Here is a 23,853-nt window from a genome sequence, read left to right as displayed (position 1 = left end):
CGATATCCATGGTGAAACTGACAGACTTTCTGGCTTCTGCTTAGTCGCAGCAGCTGCAGAAAATGTACAAATGACAGCTTTGTCAGACTCAAAGCATATAGACATAGATTATAACTGTTTCCTGTGAAAATTACTTACGCACCATACATACGTAATAATTTTCCAAATTGGCTGACTAGATCCAGAGATATTCACAACGTCACAAACTTTACTTCTTTTGTTTAGATAAATGGTCACATCCACAACACAACCTTGATCAATGAATCTATGCGACTGCTAAGTGCTAATCCTAATTATACTGTCACGTGAAAGAATGCACCTACGGGATAAGTAGTATTTTGCCTATTCTATATTGCCTACGCAGACGAAGTTGCGGGCAACAGCTAGTTACTAATAAAAAATGTTGGACATGATATAACTGCTGTTACTGTATTGCAAAGAACATCAAATATTCACAGAACTAAATTGACAAGGTTACAAAACATTAAAAATTCAAAGCAAATATTAGTTCGTGCACAGCAATCAATAGTGGTAACAGATTAATCCAAAAAATACATACAACGTTTAATAAAAATATTTCAAATTCCCGCTCTCTAAAATACATAGCAACTTTTATAAAACCGTTTACATATGTAAAACGAAATTTATGAATCATAAAAAAGTCTTTTAGTGCATAAAAAATACTGTAATTGAAGTTTTTCGCATCGTTTTATAGAATTTGTTCTAGAAGAGGCTTAGCATTTTTTCAGCTTTTATTTTGTGCAAAAACCATATTTTGTTGAATATTTTTACAGTCTGTTTTTCATCATACTGAAAAAGTTTTATAAAAATTGTTATTTGGCGAAGGACAACAAAACACTGTCGAGCTCTGTTATTAATCTAACGGCTTAATAAACATTAACAAAAACTTTGGCAAAAACTTTTGGAATAATTCAAAGAAAATAATCAGTAGAAGTAGTACAAAATGTTTCAGTATTGATTTGATCTATACCACTTTTATGTCTCGGTTCGAACAGGTTCGATATTGAAAATCGCAATAACTCTTAAAACTTTGACAAACTATACAGTCTGTATTTTATTGAGAAGTTACTTTGTTCCACTTCGAGTGCTTTAAAACTATAGTTTCAATATTTCCATTGCTTTCAGTTAAAAAAACACTCGAATAAATTCACAATCAAGTAATGTAAAAATTCCTTGTAATACCTTTCAACAGCAAAGAGCACAAAAAATAATTTAAGCCACATTTTTCCTTAGAAACTTAACAAAAGCAAATCGTATTTAACTTTATTAAAACACTAGAACAGTTCGTTATAATGTTATTAAATTCCAAATGTTAATGCTTGGCATCCACGAACCTACATAACTCGCTAAGCCGTACAATCAAAAGCGAGCAGTGAGCAATTTTGCAACAGCTATGATACTTAAATTCTCAGCTAGTGTTATGTTAGAGGCATTATCAGAACATTCTGGAAACTTCACCTTTACCGTGTTGGATGCCTCTGTTTGGGTGTTAGGGAGTTTTCAGACGGTGCTAGTTTTGGAAGCTGTTTTTTTTTAAATTCAAGGCTTTAAAATGTAGGTTCTAGAGTACCTAATTGCTGATTTTAACAAAGTTTAAAGCTAAATTATTGAGCTAACTGAAAGTTTTTGTATCAATTTACTTTTGTTGCAGCAAATAACTCAATCGCCCTTTTAATAAAATACTTCCTTAAAACTGTTCCGTTTAGAATATTTTTATTTCCATACCTTTTATTTTTTTAATTTTCTGTAATTTTTTCTATACCCAACATCATATCCGAAAAAGAAAAATTGAACATCCACAGTAGCAAAAATGTTGACACCGTCTCGTGTACCACCACCTTTAGCGTTAGAGCTTGTAGCCCGTTTATCTAAGCTATATATTCCGACTAACTGTTCAGTTAAGCGCCAGTTTAAGTTAGTATACGTTTATAATTGAGGGAAGTCATAGCTTAGTTCTACACTGTGTTACGTCATAATGCTTGGAAACGCATACCTGGCTATGGGCTGGTATGATATCTGACTTTTGTTGGATTTAAGAGGGTTGGTTTTGTATACCTAATAAGTGTAGCGAATGGGTGGCGCTTACCCTGTTTCATAAGTGGATAAGAGTACAATTTACAGTAGAAAATGTTTTGGAGACTCTTTAGACACTATAATTATAGGTTTTGAACCCACTGTTTAGTCAGTCTTTTCTTTCATAATCTCCTTATTATCATCATCGGTCCATTTTATTGAGATGCCATTACAGTCTATTTTGAGTTCAGGTTTCTCTAATAGGCCAAAACGAACTTGGAAATTACCTACTACATACAACTTTGATGTTAACACTGATATTTTTAGACTCCGAACCCACACATAACTGATTAAGACGCATTCACCTCAACCTTAAAAGGTCACTATAACTCGACCTCATAATACTGAACTAACAAGCAACTTATCAATGCAGAACCGCTCACAACCATCAGTTGGTTTCAAAATAAATCCTATTATCCATAAGTCAGTGTAAAGTCGACGGACGTCAAATTTATCATCAATTAGTAAGCCGATTAGTAAAGCATACATTAGCGATTGGAAATTAAGCCCGATTTCAAAGCGGACCAATTTTGATTTTAGTGCGTATTAAAATATTTTGATATTTCCTCACCATCACAGGGTTTAATGGCTGAAATGTTTTGTAACCATTATCTAGACACACGGCAGTGTATCCGCCAAGTTCGAGCAAAAAAAGCGACACACCGGCCGTGGGTTATATTACACGAACCATTTCGGCCAAATTCGACCCCCCTGTAACTCAAAATCTATTTTATTTATGCATATCAAATTTCTAGTATCTGTTGAGACCCCCTCACTTATCTAAAATACAAAATTTCATTAATATACCTATTGTAGATCTTGAGATATTGACGTCAGAAAATAGCTATTTTTACTATACACTCACTGACTGACTGATTCACTGACTCACTCATCAAAAACCTAGACCACTTCCAATGGTCGTATTGACTTGAAATTTGGCATGGAGGTAGGTCTTTATGTCAAGGTAAAGGGAAAAATCTGAAAATGGCCAAGTGTGAGTCGGTTTCAAAATAATGAAGGTGTTTTATACCCGGTGTAAATTTATACCCCTAAGGAACTAAAACTACTAAATTTATCTATATTTATATAATATATCTTCGAATGGTACAAAGGTTTGTATTTAGTCAAAGTAAAGTAAAAATCTGAAAACGGCCAAGTGTGAATCACTTTCGAAAATAACGAATGTGTAACTTTGATCCACGAACATAATATATGATAACATGTCATGTCAGTCAGTTGGTAAATCTAGTCCATTTATTTAATCTAGTTCATTTCTTCGTAAGAAACATAGTGCATATAAAAAATCTAAAAGATAGTATAAATGAGACATTTCTTTAACTAACTTCATCATAAGAAAAAATAAAAATAAACAACCTTACAAAAATAAATGAAATCCCACCCAAAACAAAAATGTGAAAGACTGCCAAGTTCGATAATATGGGAATGCTTCGCCTATAAAAGAAGTGAGATCTGAATAAGTACCAAGTTCCATACACATACCTCAGTTAAAAATAGTTGCTTTTTAATGATGTTACTTGGCAAGTTTTAATAGAAAATTAAATACTTGATTCATTGCGTTTAGTAGGTTTATAACGGTGTATGAAAACTTGCCAAGTAACATCATTAAAAAGCAACTATTTTTAACTGAGGTATGTGTATGGAACTTGGTACTTATTCTGATCTCACTTCTTTTATAGGCGAAGCATTCCCATATTATCGAACTTGGCAGTCTTTCACATTTTTGTTTTGGGTGGGTAGATTTAACTATGTGAATAATCAAGTCATACTTAATTATTGGTGTACTTAGCTATGAATTTGTTAGTAAAGATTCTTTCTCATTTTGATACATAGTAACAACGCAGCTTACTAAAACTGAACACAATATTTATGATATTTTATGATAGCAAAAATTATTTTTCTCTTCGCTAATAATTACCTCGAAGCACATTTCCTCTGAGCAACATAGGTAGGTACTAAATAAACCTCATGCTTATTCAGTTTTTCTAAACAAAGCTTTTAATCTTTTCAATTTATCACTCACACACTATGTAAGCACACACATACTTAGTCCATCTATATCCCCGAATCACTTAACTCTATTTTCGCCGCCCGTATTAAGTAACGTACTAAAGTCCTAGCGTGACACAGCAGAATGCTAGCGAGTTTAGGGCCCATCTTCCCAGTCGTAAAATGAAATGTAGGATAACGGACCTACAATGTAGGGTATACGGGCTTAAATGAAATATCTTAGACATTGTTTGTGTAAGTATTTGCTGTTTAACACGTGTTGGACGTAGTTGGTAAATGTGTGAATAGGTGAAGAGATTTTGTACCTATGGCATATGGTACCTACTTTGTATACAAGCTGTTGATTTGCATCCGTGCCATAGTCAAGGACGTAATTATGCTAATGATTCTCGTCCCAAATCAACAAAAAAATTGGTACGTAATTTTTTTTTTTTCGGAATTCCGTCAATGTCATCTAGCCGTATTTGAACTTGAGGCGTGTGTTACTGGCCTTTAAACCGTGCTGCGCCCTCACACAAACGCAAACACAAAGCATACGCAACGATTAGTCATAATTTTCATTCATAAAATTGGATTACTTCTAAAATACTACGACATTACAATTACAAAAAAGCAGTACATATTAGCTATTTCCCGTCTACTGTAATTCCAATCGATTATTTACGTATTTTATGACCTCCTCCTGAAGTATGGCACAAATGCAAATCAACACCTTGTATAGGCACTCAATTGTGGGTGATTGAGATTTTTGGTGCAGAATTCAAGGATGATTGTAATTATATAGTAGGTATCATGCAGATAGATTTAATTCATTATTTTCGGTTTTGATGAAAAAACAGTAAATTGGTGTAATGAAAATAAGATGAGAAGGAGAAGAGTCTTCTAGATAAAGTTAAATGGTACTTTAATCTAGTTTCCTGACATTGCTGGCTGTAAACGGAAACCTATAAAACTAAATCATATCAAAGAAGTAATTTCAATATGATCCATTTCCTATACTCATAAAACTTTATATACCATAGTTGTTGTAGTGTATGCGCGGGCGCCCGGCGTGAAGTGAGTCGTGCAACAACCGTGGCCGCGAGCGTACGCGTCCAGTGCCCCGCATATACTAGATTCACTCCAGTCTAAAAGTGTGTTTTATTTGCTATCCAGTCAGTACAAGTGGCGACGAGGATAAAAGTGAGTACATTGGGTCCATAAAAAAAAAAAAAGAAGAAAAAAAAAACAGAGGAAGAAATAAGTATTATATTAATGGTTGCTTACCAGTAGTTTGCGTATGAATTCGTTGTAAACCACCTAGGTATTACAAATTGATAACAAATGAGAGTATGAACAATGATAAAAATTAATACTCATTGTCACATAAGCAATTAAAATAATACTTAAGGGGTTGATACGTAAACGAAGTTTTCTGGTAAACGAATCTAAATATATCTACCTCCATACCTATCTTAATTGTTAATGGCTTGGTATTGCACCAGGTGAAAACAAATGAAGGCCACGCAAACACAAAACTATGAAAAAGAAATGTTATTGTGCACGTATAAATAGAACCAGTTCCTCTTTACTGATGACATATTTAAGTTAAATTAATTTCGAGTGAAATAACGATCTTAAGTACATGCAATAAGGTTAAAAAAAAAGAAAATACATATTTACAATGTATCTATTTTACTTCTCTGTACAAATTACCGTCATAATCTTTACGTTTACCATAGTGTTATTTACAATTCTTTTAAAAGATTAATTCATACCTACCCGCATAATTATTACAATTCCGTATTTTTCAATAAGTATGTGTATTTATTATTGGATATGGTTTAATTAGTAATAAATTCAAAAAGTAATAACCATTTCAATAACAATTCAGCTTACGGGGTGAAAATGTATGTGTATTAAGGTTAAATACTTATTATTTTGCTACATCATTAACAAAATTACCTATTTTATTTTACCTACTTATATGCTTGCACAATTAACATCATAGTTATAAATGATAAGGTGTACACCTAAAGGCCACGCAATAAGTTAGTGACAAAAGGCCACGCAAATCACAATTATAATAAAAGTTCAATAAAAGGCCATGCAATGAAGGACCATGCCGATAAATCAACCTATTTAAAGGGAATGTGTAATATGTTATAAGCGACATTATTACACTAATACATGTATAAAAATATAATAAGGTCCACGCTATGATTATTCACCAAATCATAATAAGGCTACGCAATTACAATACTGTTACTAATTTTCAGTAAAGAGCCACGCAACATAAAAGCTAATGTTTTATTACAGGCTGCCCCAAAATGACTCATGCATCATCGGTACTTCCGAACTTAGACCATTTTGACTGCGAAGGCGACCCAACATCTGTTGGCACTCGCTGGGAGAAATGGAAGAGGGCATTTGAAATTTATTTACTGGCTGCCAATGTCGATACTCCAGTACAGAAACGTGCTACTCTTCTCCATGTTGGAGGAATAGCACTTCAAGAAGTTTATTATAACCTTCCTGGAGCTCACGCCGAAGTAGCAGAAGGTGTCGATGTCTATGCAATAGCTCTAAAAAAATTGGACGGTTATTTTGCTCCAAAGCAAAGTCGGATTTACGAAAGGTACCTTTTTCGTCTTATGAAACAGGAGGATGGAGAACAATTTGAACGATTTTTACTAAGGTTAAGAAACCAAGCCGACAAATGTCAATTCCATAACAAAGAGGAGCATATTATCGATCAAATCACTGAAAAGTGTCGATTAGTCGAATTAAGAAAAAAAATTTTAGAATGCGGCGATACAATTACTCTAGACGAAATCATTAGTAAAGCAAATGCATTGGAGGTTGTAACTCGACAACTAGAACAATTTAAAACAATAAATACGAAAGATGGAAACAATTTTAACAAAGCAGAAATTAATGAAATTAATAACAAGAAAAGATATAATAAATATTTACAAAAACAATCATCAAACACAAAATGTTCTAGATGTGGAAGCTCTTCCCATTTTTCTAATGACACAAAATGTCCAGCAAAAGATAAAAGATGTGTAAAGTGTGGTTTCATCGGTCATTTCCATGAACATTGTAGGACCCGACAGAAAAGAAAATTTTCAAACAGCAAGACAGAGACGACACACAAAAAACCAAGACTAGGAACCAAAAAAGACGCTGATAGAACTGAAATTGACTACATTTTCAACCTGGATGAAGAAGGAAATACAAAAAGTAAGGCAGATGAAGTAGAAGAGAAGGAAATAGATAAGTCCCGAATTGAGTATATTTTCCATCTAGATGAAGACGAAACTATTAAGTGCAATTTAGGGGGAGTTAGCGTTGACATGTTAATAGATTCAGGAAGTAAATGCAATGTTGTTACTGACAAAACATGGCAATTCTTAAAAGATAACAGCGTAAAAATTTCTAATCAAGTACGCAAACCTAATAAGACACTTATTTCCTACGGCAGTAAAGAACCCTTGGACATTATGGGCTCTTTTGAAGCGGACATTTCAGTGGGTAGTCATAATAGTATAAAATGCACTGTTTATGTCATCAGAAACGGTACACGTGATCTATTGGGCAAAGAAACTGCGATTCAATTAGGCATACTTAAAATTGGACTTCAAATTAATGCTGTTAGCAATGATGTACCTTTAGAAAAAGCTTTTCCGAAGTTCAAAGGAGTGACTGTCCAGATTCCAATAGACCAAAAAGTTAAACCAGTCATTCAACCATACAGAAGGGTTCCCATCCCTTTAGAAGAAAAGGTTGCTAGGAAATTAAAGGAACTTAAAGAAACAGATATCATCGAGGAAGTAAATGAACCTTCACCGTGGGTATCACCGATGGTTCCAGTTCTCAAAGAAGGACAAGAAGAGGTACGTATTTGCTTAGATATGAGAAGAGCCAATCAAGCAATTATTAGAGAAAATCATCCCCTTCCCACGATGAATGAACTGCTACCTAATTTTCGGCAAGCTAATTTTTTTTCAAAATTGGATATAAAAAACGCTTTCCATCAACTCGAAATTCATGAAGATTGTAGGTACATCACTACATTCAGTACTAGCAAAGGGCTGTATAGGTATAAAAGGCTAATGTTTGGGATTTCTTGCGCACCTGAAATGTTCCAAAAAATTTTAGAAAAAATGTTGTTAGGTTGCGAAGGTACATTCAATTTTATCGATGATATTATTATACATGGTGCTACAGAAAAACAGCATGACGAAAGGTTAAGTAAGGTGCTACGAGTTTTGAAGGAAAATGACGTTTTATTAAATAAAAATAAATGCATTTATAAAACTCAAACAATTGAATTTCTTGGTCATGTACTTTCAGCTAAGGGCATTAGGCCGCTCGAAAAATATTTGACAGCCATTAAAACTAGTAGAATACCGAATACTACTGAAGAAATTCAAAGCTTTTTAGGGTTGGTTAACTTTGTAAGTAAATGGATTCCTAACGTAGCCACCCTTACTGAACCTTTACGGGAACTGTTACGGCTAGGACTTGGAAAGTCAGCAAACGTTCAACAATTTTGGACTTCCAAACAGGATGAGGCGTTTGAAGCTCTAAAAGAAAGCATTTCTAACATTAAAACTTTGGGTTATTACAATCCCTCTGACACAACTCAGGTTATCGCTGATGCCTCTCCTGTGGGGTTAGGTGCAGTGTTGGTCCAGGTTGGTAAAGATGGTCCCCGTGTGATCGCTTTTGGTCATAAGTCTCTTACTGATTGTGAAAAGAGATATTGCCAAACTGAGAAAGAAGCTTTAGCGCTCGTCTGGGCAGTGGAGCATTTTAAAATTTACCTATTGGGCAAAGACTTCGAACTAATAAGCGATCACAAGCCATTGGAAACCATTTTTGGACGAACTTCTAAACCATGTGCCAGAATAGAACGGTGGGTCCTCAGGTTACAGGCGTATAGGTACAAAGTCGTTTACAGACCAGGTAAATCCAATATAGCTGACACAATTTCCAGACTTTGCAAAACTTCTTCGTCAGAACCATTTGACTCTGAAAATTATATTAATCAAATAGTAAATTACAGCAGACCTGTTGCGGTTCCATTAAAGGAAATTGAAAGATGTTCTGTGGGAGACGAAGAAATTTTAAAAGTCAAAGAGGGTATTTTTAATAATGATTGGCACGATTCTATTAACTATTATAAAAATATACAAAATGAGCTATGTTTTAATGGGAATATTCTTCTTCGCGGAACTAGAATAGTCATACCCGGTAATCTCCGTCAACAGGTACTGGAAGCGGCCCATGAAGGCCATCCAGGTATAGTGGCGATGAAGGCTCGTCTTAGAACTAAGGTGTGGTGGCCTAGAATTGATAAGGATGCTGAACGTCTAGTAAAAGCATGTCGAGGCTGTACACTTGTATCTAATCCTACTCCACCACATCCGATGAAAAGACGAACACTTCCCGCCGAGCCTTGGGTCGACGTAGCGATGGATTTCTTGGGGCCCCTTCCTACCCACGATTACCTGTTGATTGTTGTTGATTACTATAGTCGGTATAAAGAGATTAAAATAATGCGTAGCATCACTTCCCTGGATACGATAAAAGTCTTGAAAGAAATTTTCTCCAGACTAGGTTATCCAGCAACTTTGACGTGTGACAACGGAAATCAGTTCACAAGCGAGGTTTTTCAGAAATATTGTAAGGAATGTGGAATTATTTTGTACAATACAGTCCCATATTGGCCTCAGATGAATGGGGAAGTTGAAAGACAAAACCGGGATGTCTTAAAACGACTAAAAATTTGCCAAGCTGAAAGCGGGAACTGGAAAGAGGACATTTTTAATTATTTGATGATGTATAATAGTACACCACACTCTGTTACAGGCAAATCACCCTCGGAACTATTTTATAAAAGACAATTTAGAGACAAGATTCCGGCAGCACCAGATATGGAATACAAAACAATAGATGAAGAAGTGAGAGACAGAGATCTACAAATGAAAGAAAAAGGAAAAGAGTATGGGGATCTTAAAAGGAAAGCGACAGATAGCAACTGCGAAATAGGGGAAAAAGTATTGGTAAAAAATGTAATTAAAAATAATAAGTTGACCTCCAATTTCAATCCTACTACCCATACAATAACGGATGTGAATGGTGGCGATATTAGTATTCGAAATGATGAAACCGGGAAAGAATATCGGCGTAACATAGTGCACTTAAAGAAAGTAAATGATTCATGGACTGTAGTTGGTCAAAATAATAATAATGATGATTTAGAGAGCAATGACTGTCAAGGGTCATTAAATTGAACTTATGATATTGTTAACTAGGCTATTATGATTGTTATACCAATTTAAAATGAAGTAAAATCGAGTTTGTTTTGTTTATTTACAGAGATTATGTAATAATGATACTTATATTATTAGACTAGTTGTTATAAAAAATTAAGTTGTAAGGTTAATGAACTCTGATTGTGATTTTGAAATTATGTGTTCAAATTAATTAAAATAAAGAAGGGATGTAGTGTATGCGCGGGCGCCCGGCGTGAAGTGAGTCGTGCAACAACCGTGGCCGCGAGCGTACGCGTCCAGTGCCCCGCATATACTAGATTCACTCCAGTCTAAAAGTGTGTTTTATTTGCTATCCAGTCAGTACAGTTGTTATCATCATTGACACTACAATAACAGAATAAAATGTCTAGTACCACGTGGGTGCAGTAATGTCATAGATTGTTTATCGCATCGCATCGTAATGGTACATACAGTAATCGCATGTGGGTCAAATGATAGCTTCTCATATCTTTCGGTAGCTGTTGATATTATATAGATATCATGTAACATTGTAATATGTATGTTTGTAGACACGTTTATTATAGATTTTGCGGTATCATTTTTGCGATCGATAAAAAATCATTATACCTACATAACATAGCCATTGAAAACTTACCTATACCTTACCTGGATAGCTACTTAAATGTTGTAATATCCTATAAACACGGCTCCACGTTCAAATATCCAGATAGAAAACTCAATTTCAAATACGAACAAATCATTATTAGCCTTTGATCTACGAATACATTTACTTCAAGTGCTACACCAAAGCTCTATAACACAAAACTATACCTATCTAGAAATTCTTGTCCTAAATATTCGTCAAAAATTGTCGCAGCAAAAAATCGAAACTCCAAATTGATATTGTCAGACACAATAGTGCAGTCGTTAGCCCGGCCCACGCCACTCAACTACACAAAACTCGATTGGCTCAACGTTTTTACATCCAAAAAATAAAATAAAACCACCTCAACTAGAAGCCAGTCACAATACGTTCGTGGTAACACAAAATAATTGGCCATTTGTCATACAAACAGATAAAATATTGTAAAACAAAAAACTACAAAATAAAACAATGAAAACAATTGTTTTTTCTTATGTAGGTCGCGTTTTGTGGGCGAGTGTACTTGTATTGTAAGAGATTAGTTTACCACCTGCGGTTGGCTACTTGGTACAGGCGTACGCAGAAGTGTTATTAAAGTAATGTAAAGTAAGCTTTGTTTTGTATTGTTGTGAAAATTGTATTGTTATTTAAAATTTTGTGTGGAGTTTGTTTTAAATTGGAATGGTTACGGCTTAGGTTAAGAACGTAATGATAAATGGTCGGTGGTCACTTTAAACCTACTAATTAAACTTCTATCCAATTATAATGGTATGCAAAAAATTTTTCAAAGCCGGTCCCAAAAAGAAGTTATAGATAGTAATACCAAAAAAACAAAACATTTCATAAAACAGAAAAACAGACCAAACAACTAAGCCAGGAAGTAATTTCTATAAAAGTTATTGTATAAAGCATAAACCCGTTGTTATTCATTATAGCTCATGTTTATATGTTCCCGGCTTGATCCCGATATAGCATAGTTTGTTTATAATGCAATGTTATGTAACTCAGTCGCTGGAAATGTACACTTTCTATTGGATCGTATAGAAATAGATAGTTTTATCCATTTTGGGATTAGATGAAAAATACGTTATATTGCACCTGCTTCTAAAGGAGAAATGCGTGATACGAAATCTGCCAAGTTTTATGTCAACATTTTAAATCAATAATTTTTATTTTACTAGCTGTTCTCTGAGGTTCGAAAGGAAACCACTTTCCGCGCTTGGATAAAATGTAGCTTATGTACTTTCTCAGAGTCTTAGGTACCTGTGCACTTTTCATTGAAATCAGTTCAGTAGTTCCGGTGATGAAGTCGATCGAATCGAAATTAAGTAAATATTGATGTGTTTTTAGCCATCACTTACGTCAAATTTTGTTTGTCTCATATTGTCAATATCATTTGAATGAGCTTGGTGATCAATGAATATGATTTCTCACTATGAGGACTAGCCTAATGAGACAATCATGGACCAACGATGATGAATTATTAGACATGTTTAACAATACATTAAGTTTAGAATACCATATTTTACAACTAAGAAAAAAGGAATATTAATAAATGATAACCTGCAAACCAGTGGGACTTATTCAAATAATTTCCAAGTCGGTTCTTGGTCCATTAATCAATGTTTAAGGTAATATTAATTTTGTGGCGCTATACGGAGTTCTCACTACAGTTGAGCTAGTTACGTTATGATGAATAGTGTCTAATTTCTTATCTGCTTGTTGTAATTATTGTTATTTTTCATAGTTAGGCGATTATCACACTGCCCCGCATGATGCAGCGTAGTGCGTGGATGCGTTTTTTTCCGTTGTATGGAAATATCTCCGTTTGTATGGAAAACACGCATAGTCCAACACACTGAAAATGCATCCACGCGCGTTCATGCGGATCACGCACATACATGTGGAGAAACACGCACCCCCGCGCGTAGGTGCGGGGCGAGACGCAAGGTATGGCACACTGAATCCCGCAATGCCGCGCGTGATTTTGAATGGGCGTGACGTGTATATTTGAAAATGGAACTCGCTGTGCGTGAATTTACAAAACGCACCTACGCGCGTGAGTGCGTGAAAAACCCGCACGATGATGCAGATCTGCACTCCCGCAGGAACGCGCGTAGGTGCGTCGACACGCAAGATGCAGCGTGATGCGGGGCAGTGTGAAGATCACCATACAGTAGTTTTTTTAGAGTTGCATGTAACTGCTGATAGCTCTGTACCGTTGCGTCTATAATATTTTGGTGATTTATTTCAGAAGTTAAGTATTCGCATTTGAATACATTGACAAAGCTCTTAGCTGTAAGTAAGAACTTATTATTTAGAATATTGTGGTCACCTTTAGTAAAGTTGCTGCTAACATACTCACAAGTATAATCATGACAAGAAAAAAATATCGGTATCTCCTTTTGAAGATTTTAATCCCAACATTTTAATAGTAATTACTAACACACTCCTAAGCCTAAGTCGTCTCCCAAATCCTAATCTTTACAATTCAAATCCCAATTTAACGAAACCATAATCCGTATTCCAAAATTTACAATTCACATTGTAGCTTCGAGATCCGTCGCATACAGTCTGAGATTATGACAAATGGTCATACCATCTATCGTTTACGACATTGCGTAGGCCACAATGGTCTGACCTCAAGTCACAGGTTACATCGCCTATCAAGATTATACTTTACTGGTCTTTTCTATACAATAAAAATGGAAATGCATTTCTTACCATATTTATATGGAAGTCGTCCGACAAGGTCGACTTTTGAATTGCGCAACCTCTTTATTTTTATAACAATGGCAGCTATCTGATGCACCTTATTAGCATATGAAAGTTTTGAATTTATAGACAACAATGAAATATTGTATTTATTTTTATATCGAAATGGTTCGATGCAATATTCAATAGCAACAAAAATATTCAGAATGAATTCTTGAAAAAAATCTCCGCAGCGAAGATTAAAATGTAAAAACAGCATTTTAAAATAGTAGCAAATTGCATATTCATGAAAAGATTGAAGGTCTTTTCAGCAGGCCAATAAAACAAGCACAGCTTGGTAGGTACTTCGCTAACAAAAATATTTAATAACGTGTGCAGTTTTTGTTTTTCGTAACAAAAATCTCTTATTATACAAATATTTTATCCTCCCATTGTTTAAGGATGAAGCGAGACAATGCGCTTGGAGTATTGTTTCGAAAAATACTCGTATTTTAAATTGCTGTCTAATGTAATATGCAAAACGGAACGCAAAAAAAAATCTTTTCGTTCGTTTAAAAACACGTATCTAACAAAAACCAAACCAAAATTCATCTATTGGAAACGTACATCTTCCGGAACCGTATGCATTTATCTGTGGAAAAAATATACGATGTTTTGTTCAAAAAAATCTTGATTACGTCACAGCGTGCAACAAACCGGCCATAACCCCGCGACCCGAAAATCAGCGATTTGCTTTTTTTCGCCAAAGCCCCAACAATTGGCGTTCGAAAAAGTTCGACGGCGGAAAAAAAAGAAAAACAGCATAATGGGCAATCGGGAAGTTTCAAATACACTCATCCCAAAGCACCGCTGAGATAAACGATTCAAAAGGTAGTAAAAAAGGGGGGATCTCCCAAGTTTACCGTAACGGTCGACAGGTGTCCTCGAACACTCCGGCGAAAGTTTCCGGAATTAGCAAACTGAGGGTTAGATTTTTTTCGGAAATTATGCTACCTCTTCTAAGATTCCCGGTGAAATATAAGTGTTTTCTTAAATCACTTACTTGGAAAGTTTCTTAACTGGAATTAAAAAGTTGAAAGGTTTTGCTGCGAGTGCCTATTTAGGATTGGGAGCTGTGGGCCGACTTTTAAAAAAGCTGACTTAAATAAGTTTTGTAAAGATTATTTTGGATAAAGTCTTAGATAAATCTTTTTGAAATACAAAGTAAATGAAAGCTTTTATAACAGTCTGACCAATCTGGTCTTAATGTCGGACTAACCTTAATATTCAGTAACGAATATTGGATTTTTAGATGTACTAAATCTTAATCCAGTATAGGTACCTAGAATATTCATGAAACATTTGATTTCCCAGAACTCCATTAAGACAATATCAACAGAACATGAATAAGTAACAAAGTCGAAGAGATTGACGTTATAGTGAAGCAGACATCAAACGGGTAAAACAGCAGGGCATAACCAGTTAAAAAATAACAGTGAAAAGCAACTAAGTCCAAGTTTACAACTGTATACCTTTAGCAAAACTCTCAGGGAAGTAACTGATACTAGTCTTGTTAAATAGTAAACCAAGCTTAGAGTATAAGATTACCAATTCGTTTCAGTTAGTACGACTACGACAGCCACTGGTTATTTTAACTGAAGACTTGTTACCAAGCCGACGGTAAGGAGGGAGAAATAATCGGTAACTATCAGTTACTGCAGTCAATTCCGTCACGTTATTGATGTAATGGTAGGATTTGGTAGCCGTTGCGGATCTAAAATACTCTAAGCTTTATGTACCTGGTTGACTGTCTGTGAGTTTTGTAAGATATACATATAGTTATATTTGTAGAAGTCAAATGTAAGACAAGGCTTCATGTTGGGGCTGCAAGATTGTTCGAAAGAGTTGTCAAGAAGAAACAAAGTCGGGTTTTAGTTAGTAAGAGTCTGATACTCCTTTGCGCTGCATAGCATTATTGTGGGGGCGAGTGTCATCTGAAGAAAAGGCTATATGTATTAGTAGCACCTCAACATAATTAGGTAAGCCAGGTATGTGTATGATATTCGTAATAGTGACAGACTAATGGGACACGATGACAAGGAAATTATATGGTAGAACAAATACCCAATTAATGCAATTCTATAAGCATTGAATGTACATTGTCCATCATACAACGAAGTCATTGAAGTGTTTCACATATCTGATGGAGCATTAGGACACATAATACCATGTGATGGCCACAAACACAAATACGCATTAATAGTAACTAATGAATAGTGTTTGAAATCAAATACCATTGACTGGCTATTTTCTACTAATTGATTCTGTTTGCTGGCTCTCAATGAGGAGCTTAAACTGTTAGCATTGATGTGTGTAATTTCTAAAAACAGTAAGTTCAATATTACGTGGTGATTAATGCTATTGTAATCTTTTAGGAAAGCAATAGGCTTTTATTTTTTGAAAAACAAAAATGTTACAATAAGGAAATATAAATGAAATCTAGGTAAAATAGACAGAAAAAAAATATTCTGAAAATCTTATAGTCACCGATTTTTTATGAATATCGTGTCAAACGCTTTTCAAAAATCGAAAAATAAAATGTACCCCAAAAAGTCTTGATTATATGTACTCCCTTGTTAAATTGAATTTCTGATTGGTAGAAATCAAAACAAAGCTGGAATCGGTTCAGTGGCCGGTAACAAAAATAGGCCGGATTTGGCGTAGCGTTTACACAAACATCTACCGTAGAGAAAAAAAATATAAAAACACGATTGCCAGGAACGAATCTATCTCGTATCGAGGGAACAGTATGAGTTGTTTGTTTTGAAGATACGGGTGTTTCTGCTGCAGTGTGTGAATTCATTGTTTTATCGTCTGCAATATTTGTGTGTATCGAATTTGTTGGAGGTATGTAAAAGGTTGAAAAAAAAATGCGAACAAAGAAATAAACGCACTATTTTGAGCAGTAACTAAATAGAGAAGAAAAATGGAAAAAGGAGAATGGAAAGAAATAATTGAAGATCTCTGTAATATAAGAAAAAAGTAACAATAAAAATGAAAACGATTCTCATGAGAATAGCGTACGTGTCTCTAAAATCGGACATGTATGCATTGCGATCCCGACTGCTACTGCGGAGAATGAATGCAAAAGAAGGACTGGACATGTTAGTTTTTCTAGACATAGCTGTTGGAGCGTTGAATGTTTCTAGACTTTTTTTATCCGTCTGTATTGTAGTGAGACTAGAGATTTACATTAGCAAACAGAAGATTACACTGTGAACAGTACTGTTGCGAGTAATTAGTGTTATCTAAACTGGTACCTTGTATCTTTGATACAAAAACATAGATATTTTTCAAATTAGATGAAGCAACACTTTGTTTTTTTTGTCAAAGAGATATGAAGTCGGTATTTTTTAACTTGCTAGAAATATCGAAATATTTTAATTTTAAATATACGTTAGTATACCATGGCTGAGAAATATAGAATCGTGACTGGATCGTATTATTTTCATTACATGAATCCTGATACAAAGAATAATTACAGAATATTTTTAAAGAAAATTGTTTGCACAAACTTGGTTTCGAAGTAATAACGCAATCCTTGGAAATAAATATTATTTCTGAATTTCAGTCTGTGAAACTTCGTTATATCTTCCCAACATTTGACTCGAATGTTATCTTTTCTCTTATGTGAAAACATCACAAAGGTTTCTGAACTGAAGATCGTTCTCATACTGAAGTGGGGTGAAATATCAAAATAAGCAGACTGATAGACAACGTATGCGCACATACGGCTCTTTAATTTGTTTACGTTATCTCCTCCTTACTGAGAAAAGGTTAAGTTTGTGTATGTTTTATTAAGAGTGAAGGGTGGGTATTCTTTTAAGAATATCATTTTGGGAATTCACTTTGTAACTTGAGTTTATATAGACGACATGTCTTCTGCACCAAACAGTAAGTATTGCTGCATTTTAGAACTGAGTTGAGATTTTAGCAGATTTATTTTCATCGAAGTTATCCTTTTGAATGTCAATAATATTATCTAGATTTGTTCCATTGACTAGATTAATTATACATGTCTTAGTCTCCAATTTGTGTTCCATATCTACATTATCAATAATATCCAAACCTGAACCAAATCCCGTCTCAAACAGACCTAATTCATTAAAGTGGCCAGTCTACAAAGCCAGCATCAAATTTACCTGATATAATCTATCCATGTAATCTATCGGAGGATTCACCAACACCTATGGGGTGTAATGAAGCGATTCTAATTAAATCGGACATCGACAGAGCATTTCGCATTGTCTTCACGGCAGATGCTTCCATGAACATCTAGATGGTCGATGGTTTAGCAGAATTCTAAGGAAGGTACGTTGGCCACTGATGGAATCTAGCCATTTGTGCCTGGCTGGGTTGAAGTGTGCTATCAAAGGGTTTCACTGTACGATCAAAATGGAAATGGTGTAGATAAAAATTCTGTAGAGGTAACTAAAATTAAAAGCATCGCAAAAAGATCACCAATTACGTAATTGATATTGTGTAGCAGGTATTTAATATTATCTGATAGATGATCTGAAACCCCTTAAAATTACCTGATAGGTAATTCAGCACTATCTAAATGGTGCAATGTACTTATGTTACAAGACCCAAGAAAACCACAATCAATATCAAACTCTGCAACAAGTTCCAAAATGGCCACCCACTCTAACCGCGAACACAAAATTCAGACTTACACCAAAATTATCTAGATAGCAGATCTGGCAACAAGACTTCAGATTACAATCTCACAGCTTGGACTGAAACAGTTTCAACGTACAGAATCTGTTTATTGTAACAGTTCAACAAACGGACGGACAGACAGTCTCTTCGAGTTCCCTTTTGCTTCAAATAGTTCTGAGAAACGACGGGAAACGTCTGCAATGGAAGCTGGCTTTCTAAATGTTTTGATGTTCACGTTATTGATTAGTATTATAATTTATGCACAATGCCGATTCGTAGCAGTGTCGTCGTTAACGCTGATTTATTTAGAAGTAATGTCTGGTTTGTGAATCCTATTTTCGTTGACATTTCTTAGTTCTCTGGTAGCCACGGTTTGGAGAAGTTGGTTTCCGGATAAAGATTTAGACCGAATTGGTTTACATGACAAATTCAGGGTGCAGCTTTAGTCATTAGTCGTAAATTAGCTTTTCGAATGACTTAGATATAGTATGTTTTATGTCACGAAAGCGGGTGAGCCATACACGTGTGTGTTAAATGTACATCCACAAGACTTTGTATGACTCGGCGATTCGAGCACTACTGAGGGCTTAAGAGCTAATGCATACAATGACTATGTGCAAGTGCATTGCACGAGTAAGTATGGCTTGCCTGCTTTCGGGAAATACAAAAATTATACTAATAAAACACAATCATTTAATTTACTGTTGCTAACATAAGATAGGGTCAACTTCATAATGGTCGCGTTTTTTTTTCATATCCTCAAAAACCTATTTCTTCAAAATCACACATATCGAGATTATTTCCAAAAAAAATCCCGACAGTTTAAACACGGACGCAAAACGGAATATAAACACGTGAACATATGCTACCTTAACATAAACAGATCTTTGTGTGCTCGGGCGCAGCTGGCATGATGAGTTTTTTTCGTAATACCCACATCAAATTATCTTTAGTAACTTTTTGTGTAACCGATATATCTTCTGTAACAGTTATTTTTATTGTTTCATTAATTTTCTCATGACCTAATGAGATATTAAAACAAGCATCAATGGCCTATTTGTGTATATTTTAATTAGCTTCGCTAAGTTACAAACGGAGTTCAGCAGTAGCTTCTTAAAGTAATTAGGTCTCAAGTTACCTCATTAAGACTTCCTTAATAGGTCGCACTTGGAGTTCTTTTTAATGATATTTAGCAGCAATTGAGAGCAAACTTTTTGTATGGGTGAAGCTTAGTAAAGTCAAGATCTTTAACGTTTGTAAGATCAAAGAACTCCCATTCCTGTAAAAGGCTATCTATATTATCATTTTTATCTATAATGTCATTTATAGCTTTAGAATAGTCTGCAGCTGGGTCATCAATTCCTAAATTGGAAGTAAGTATTTTTTTTTCCATTTCAGAAGACTTTTGCGTCTATTATCCTTATAACACGTGTCATGTAATGCAGTCTTTTGACGCATATAAATTCTGCCAGCAGCCTTCGCAGATCGTAACTCATTGTTTATAAAAGCTAATTAATTTTCTCCCAATATAAGCCGAGAACATCATAAATACAGCACGTTTGATTAAACATCATAAAATTTATATTTAGAGGCAGTAAAATGTCCGTCGGTTTGTATATTTCACACACAATTGCATTTTATGATGTAAGCAATGCAAAGTGTCAGTGAACTTTGGTACTTAAATAAATCGCAAGATTAATAGGCTTGTTAAGTAGCTACGTGTTTATTTTATACACTGTAAATACTTCAAGCCGTTTACCACTACATTATTCCTAACAGTTTTCTATGACCTAAGGAACCTATTGCGCAGAATAGTGGCCCAAAAGCTTGTTTAAGTAACTAAGGATATGGGGCTCGAATGTCTCCATATTTGAAATAGAAACTCCTGATACTATGGGTATCAGTTTACACAATCGACTCTCATTCAATTAATTTCATTCTTCAAGATAGCTTTACGAAAGAAATTTGGAAAAGCGCTTCCCTTACTAGACTATGGGATGATAAAACATTATGTGCCGTTATCTAAGTTGCAAAGCACTTACCTAATGATAAGGAATTCTTTGAAACTTGGCTGAAATGGCTTGCATAACGAGTGGCGCCATCTACGAATAGCCACTGAGAGTTAATTTAGCCTGAGGAAGCGAAACAGTCGCATAACGATAGGGGTTCCTATCTAACTACAAATTGCCAATAGCTACTTAAGAGAGTTTGTATAATCATGCGTACAAGGGGAATAATTATGTTATATGAATCCAGCTGTTCCCTGCGATTGCACGCGCACCGCGTCGAGAGGGTGCAACTTAATCTCACATTTGGATAAAAAGTAGCCTTTGTCCTTTCTCAGGCTGAGATCTGATTTTGTTATGATGAGTACTTTGGGATTTTATTGCTAGGTTACACGATGACTGATATAATATTATCTGTTGCATCAGGTGCAACGGTACATGTCTTCAAAAGACTTACATAAATATCATCTAGGTATTATCATGTAGACTTCCAATTTTATTTTCAAAATCCCTCAATAAACAAAAAAGCAAACTTAAACAATATCCAAGAGCTCAGGTGTCCCCAGTTCATCCATCACCACTAATCCAAGAGTCCTGAATCTCTGACTCCAAGGACAGATGTGCAATTATAAATAGACGCTAAGGTCACGTGTCAGGATTTATGAAAACTGGATAAAACCGGATTAGGGCTGTTCTCCCAGTTTGTAATCCCAATAGCGGGGATCAAGGGATTATGTTGTGTGCGTTGTTTTAAATTGTTTTTAGCTGACTGCAAAAATAGGTTTGTGTTTTCTATTTTTTTTTATGAGCTTTTGGTCACCATTACGTTTGATGTATGTGCATCTATGTAGATGATTCGCTTTGATTAAACAATTAATGTTATTGTCTGAGATTGGGTCATTTTAAAAGTAACTTACTTCTGCTTTGTTAGGGTATAGTATTATTTGTTGCTATACTAAAGTATGGTAAACTACCTGAAGAGTAATTATAATTTAAAGAAGACGTAAATCTGATCCAACCTAACCATATATCGTTTATATTACACCGAAACAAACGTGTCTAAATTCAATGAAACATAACATTTAAAAAAAAGCAACTTCAACATGTAATGTCTCAAACACACATAATTCTAAAGATAGAACCAAGGAATATTCTTAAGTCGGACCCTCACAGAGGGATCAAAGATAATAGATAATACTATTGATGTGCACCGGTGCTTGTTTCCTTTCAAACGGTACTAGATAACGAACGTACTTCACTAACTAGCTCATTCAGATAGAAGTAATGCCATTTTACAGAACATTTTGTTATTTAAAATATCTCATTGTAACTTATCAAAACAAAATATCTTTCTTGAATCTGTATTACATTTATTTTCATTATAAGTAGGACAGTAAAGCAGGGGTGGTCAGTGTTACTTATTTGCTTCTAGTTGTTCCATCCGCGCCCCAATCCAACTAATTCATGTACCTGAATCAAAATTGCCTTTGATCTTTCTTTGACAAATACCTGTGTAACAAATTTCATGTAGATCGGTTCAGCAGTTTTTACGAAAGCCATATAAAGGTAACTTTGACATTTATAATTATCAATTATTACATAGTAAGGATTATTAACATCACGTTATGGCTAAAGTAAAAGCCCTATTAAAGGAAAGCTAAGTTAATCCCGATAAAATTAAGATATTTTTGTCCCTAAATATTGTAGTAGTGTGAATTACATATTTTCCGTTTTTTTTTTTTAAAATCTGTTTGGGAAAATTCACACAGTTTAGCATGCCATAACATACCTACATAACGATGAAGGATCCTGTCACCAAGATGTGTCGTGACAATTACACGGTCTACCACATCGAGCCGTGTTAGATGCACCGTGGTTAAGGGTGACGCTTCGGCCAGAGGGTGACACTTGGCCGGAGGGTGACACCTTGTGCTTGAACATGGCTGTGCTTCAGTAGGTGGGTATATTACGTAATTGTTTGTATATTATCATAGTGCTTTGGTTTACTGGGAATGTTAGTATGGTGAGTGAATAAGAGAATTGGGAACATAGCAGAAAGAAGATAACAATAAGTCTTTGGCTTTCATACATTTACTATTAGAATACTAAACCCGTGAGTACCTATTCATGTAAAGGTATGTATGTACAAATTCTGTTAAAAGTACATAAGTACATTTTATTTTCCTTTCTAGAAAGCCATAAATAACTACAGACCTATCCATTATTGGAAGCCGGATCTCCCTTGAAAACAGAATAAATTCTCAGTCAAGTTTATTTTTCAAGGAATTTCATTAGACCATTCCTCCTGATTAGGTACAAACCGCAACGCGAACTTTTCCAACCTTTCCAATAATGACTAAAAAGGCGAAATTTTCTGCTTAATCAAATCTCTTTGGACCGTTTTCATACAAAACATCGGGCTATATTAGAAGGTCCCGAATTAATAGGATTTCAACCCCAAACATCTGCTTTGATTAGCGTTTTAGCCAAAAGTCATTGTACAGTGTTTGACTTTGTTGAACTGGGATTAACATATTTTAGCTAATACAATGTTTTATTACGATTAAACATTTCGGCTTTCGTAGTGTTCATTTTTGGGTTTTTGACAATATAAATTATGTTTTGTTTGGTTTTCACATTAAATTATAACTTTTTTAATAAGTTTAGTATTTATACTATCTTCTTTAACATTAGGCTAACTTTTAGGAGTTCAAACACACCCACAACAAAATATCAAAAAGAAAAAAAATCCGAATAATGGTCTTGTATTTTTTCCACCTCTGAACACGCCCTAACATAGTAGCTAACAAAAACCAAACAATATAAAACCAAACAAAATATTTACAAAGACAAAAACTATCCAGAGACAATTAATGACAAAGTTCAAAGAAACAATGAACAGTATTCATTAAAGAAGCTAATGAAAGAAAACATCAAACGAATATCTGTGTTGTTTAATTTGTTGCTCCGTGGCTTGTTAGTTTCGTCTTCGTATTTAATTCTCAAATAATTTCCATTATAGACTTTGATTGTGGATTCCAGCAGATTTCTTGTTTTTAGCCGACTTTGTTAATGAAAGAACTTGTTACACTTTTATTAAGTTTGTTATCCTTTACTTAATCTTATATTGAAATATTATGGGTTTCTTGTGTTAGATCTGATTTTGAAAATGTCTGTGTGAAGTTGTATTTTTTAAATAAACAAATAAACGAAATGAGTATACATAGATGACATTCTTCTAGGTATCTATTGTTATAGTATCGACTTCCGAGATGAGTTATTGATCTAAAATAAACATTTTAGCTAGAAAAAATCTTTTCTTTTAGTCCTTTATAAAAGTTTAAGGTTTCCACGAAAAATATTTCAGACAACTAAAAACTTGTTCTGCCAAACAGCGTGG

General features: G+C 34.6%; 2 protein-coding genes across 2 annotated transcripts in view; one reads left to right on the top strand and one right to left on the bottom strand.

Annotated features, from left to right (window-relative positions):
• Positions 1 to 23,853, bottom strand: part of LOC124640026 (nephrin-like) — a 281,934-nt gene that overhangs the window by 69,145 nt on the left and 188,936 nt on the right. The gene's annotated exons all lie outside the window — the stretch shown is intronic.
• Positions 5,179 to 10,723, top strand: LOC124640027. Its single transcript, XM_047177609.1, has 3 exons — positions 5,179 to 5,304; positions 6,421 to 8,000; positions 9,982 to 10,723. The coding sequence occupies exons 2-3, from the start codon at positions 6,432 to 6,434 to the stop codon at positions 10,063 to 10,065; spliced, it is 1,653 nt and encodes a 550-aa protein (XP_047033565.1). The 5' UTR covers positions 5,179 to 5,304; positions 6,421 to 6,431; the 3' UTR covers positions 10,066 to 10,723.

The sequence above is a fragment of the Helicoverpa zea genome, chromosome 20, assembly GCF_022581195.2.
Source record: "Helicoverpa zea isolate HzStark_Cry1AcR chromosome 20, ilHelZeax1.1, whole genome shotgun sequence".
Classification (NCBI taxonomy): Eukaryota; Metazoa; Arthropoda; class Insecta; order Lepidoptera; family Noctuidae; genus Helicoverpa; species Helicoverpa zea.
Note: the sequence above shows the minus strand (reverse complement) of the source record. Positions and strands in the feature narration are given on the sequence as shown.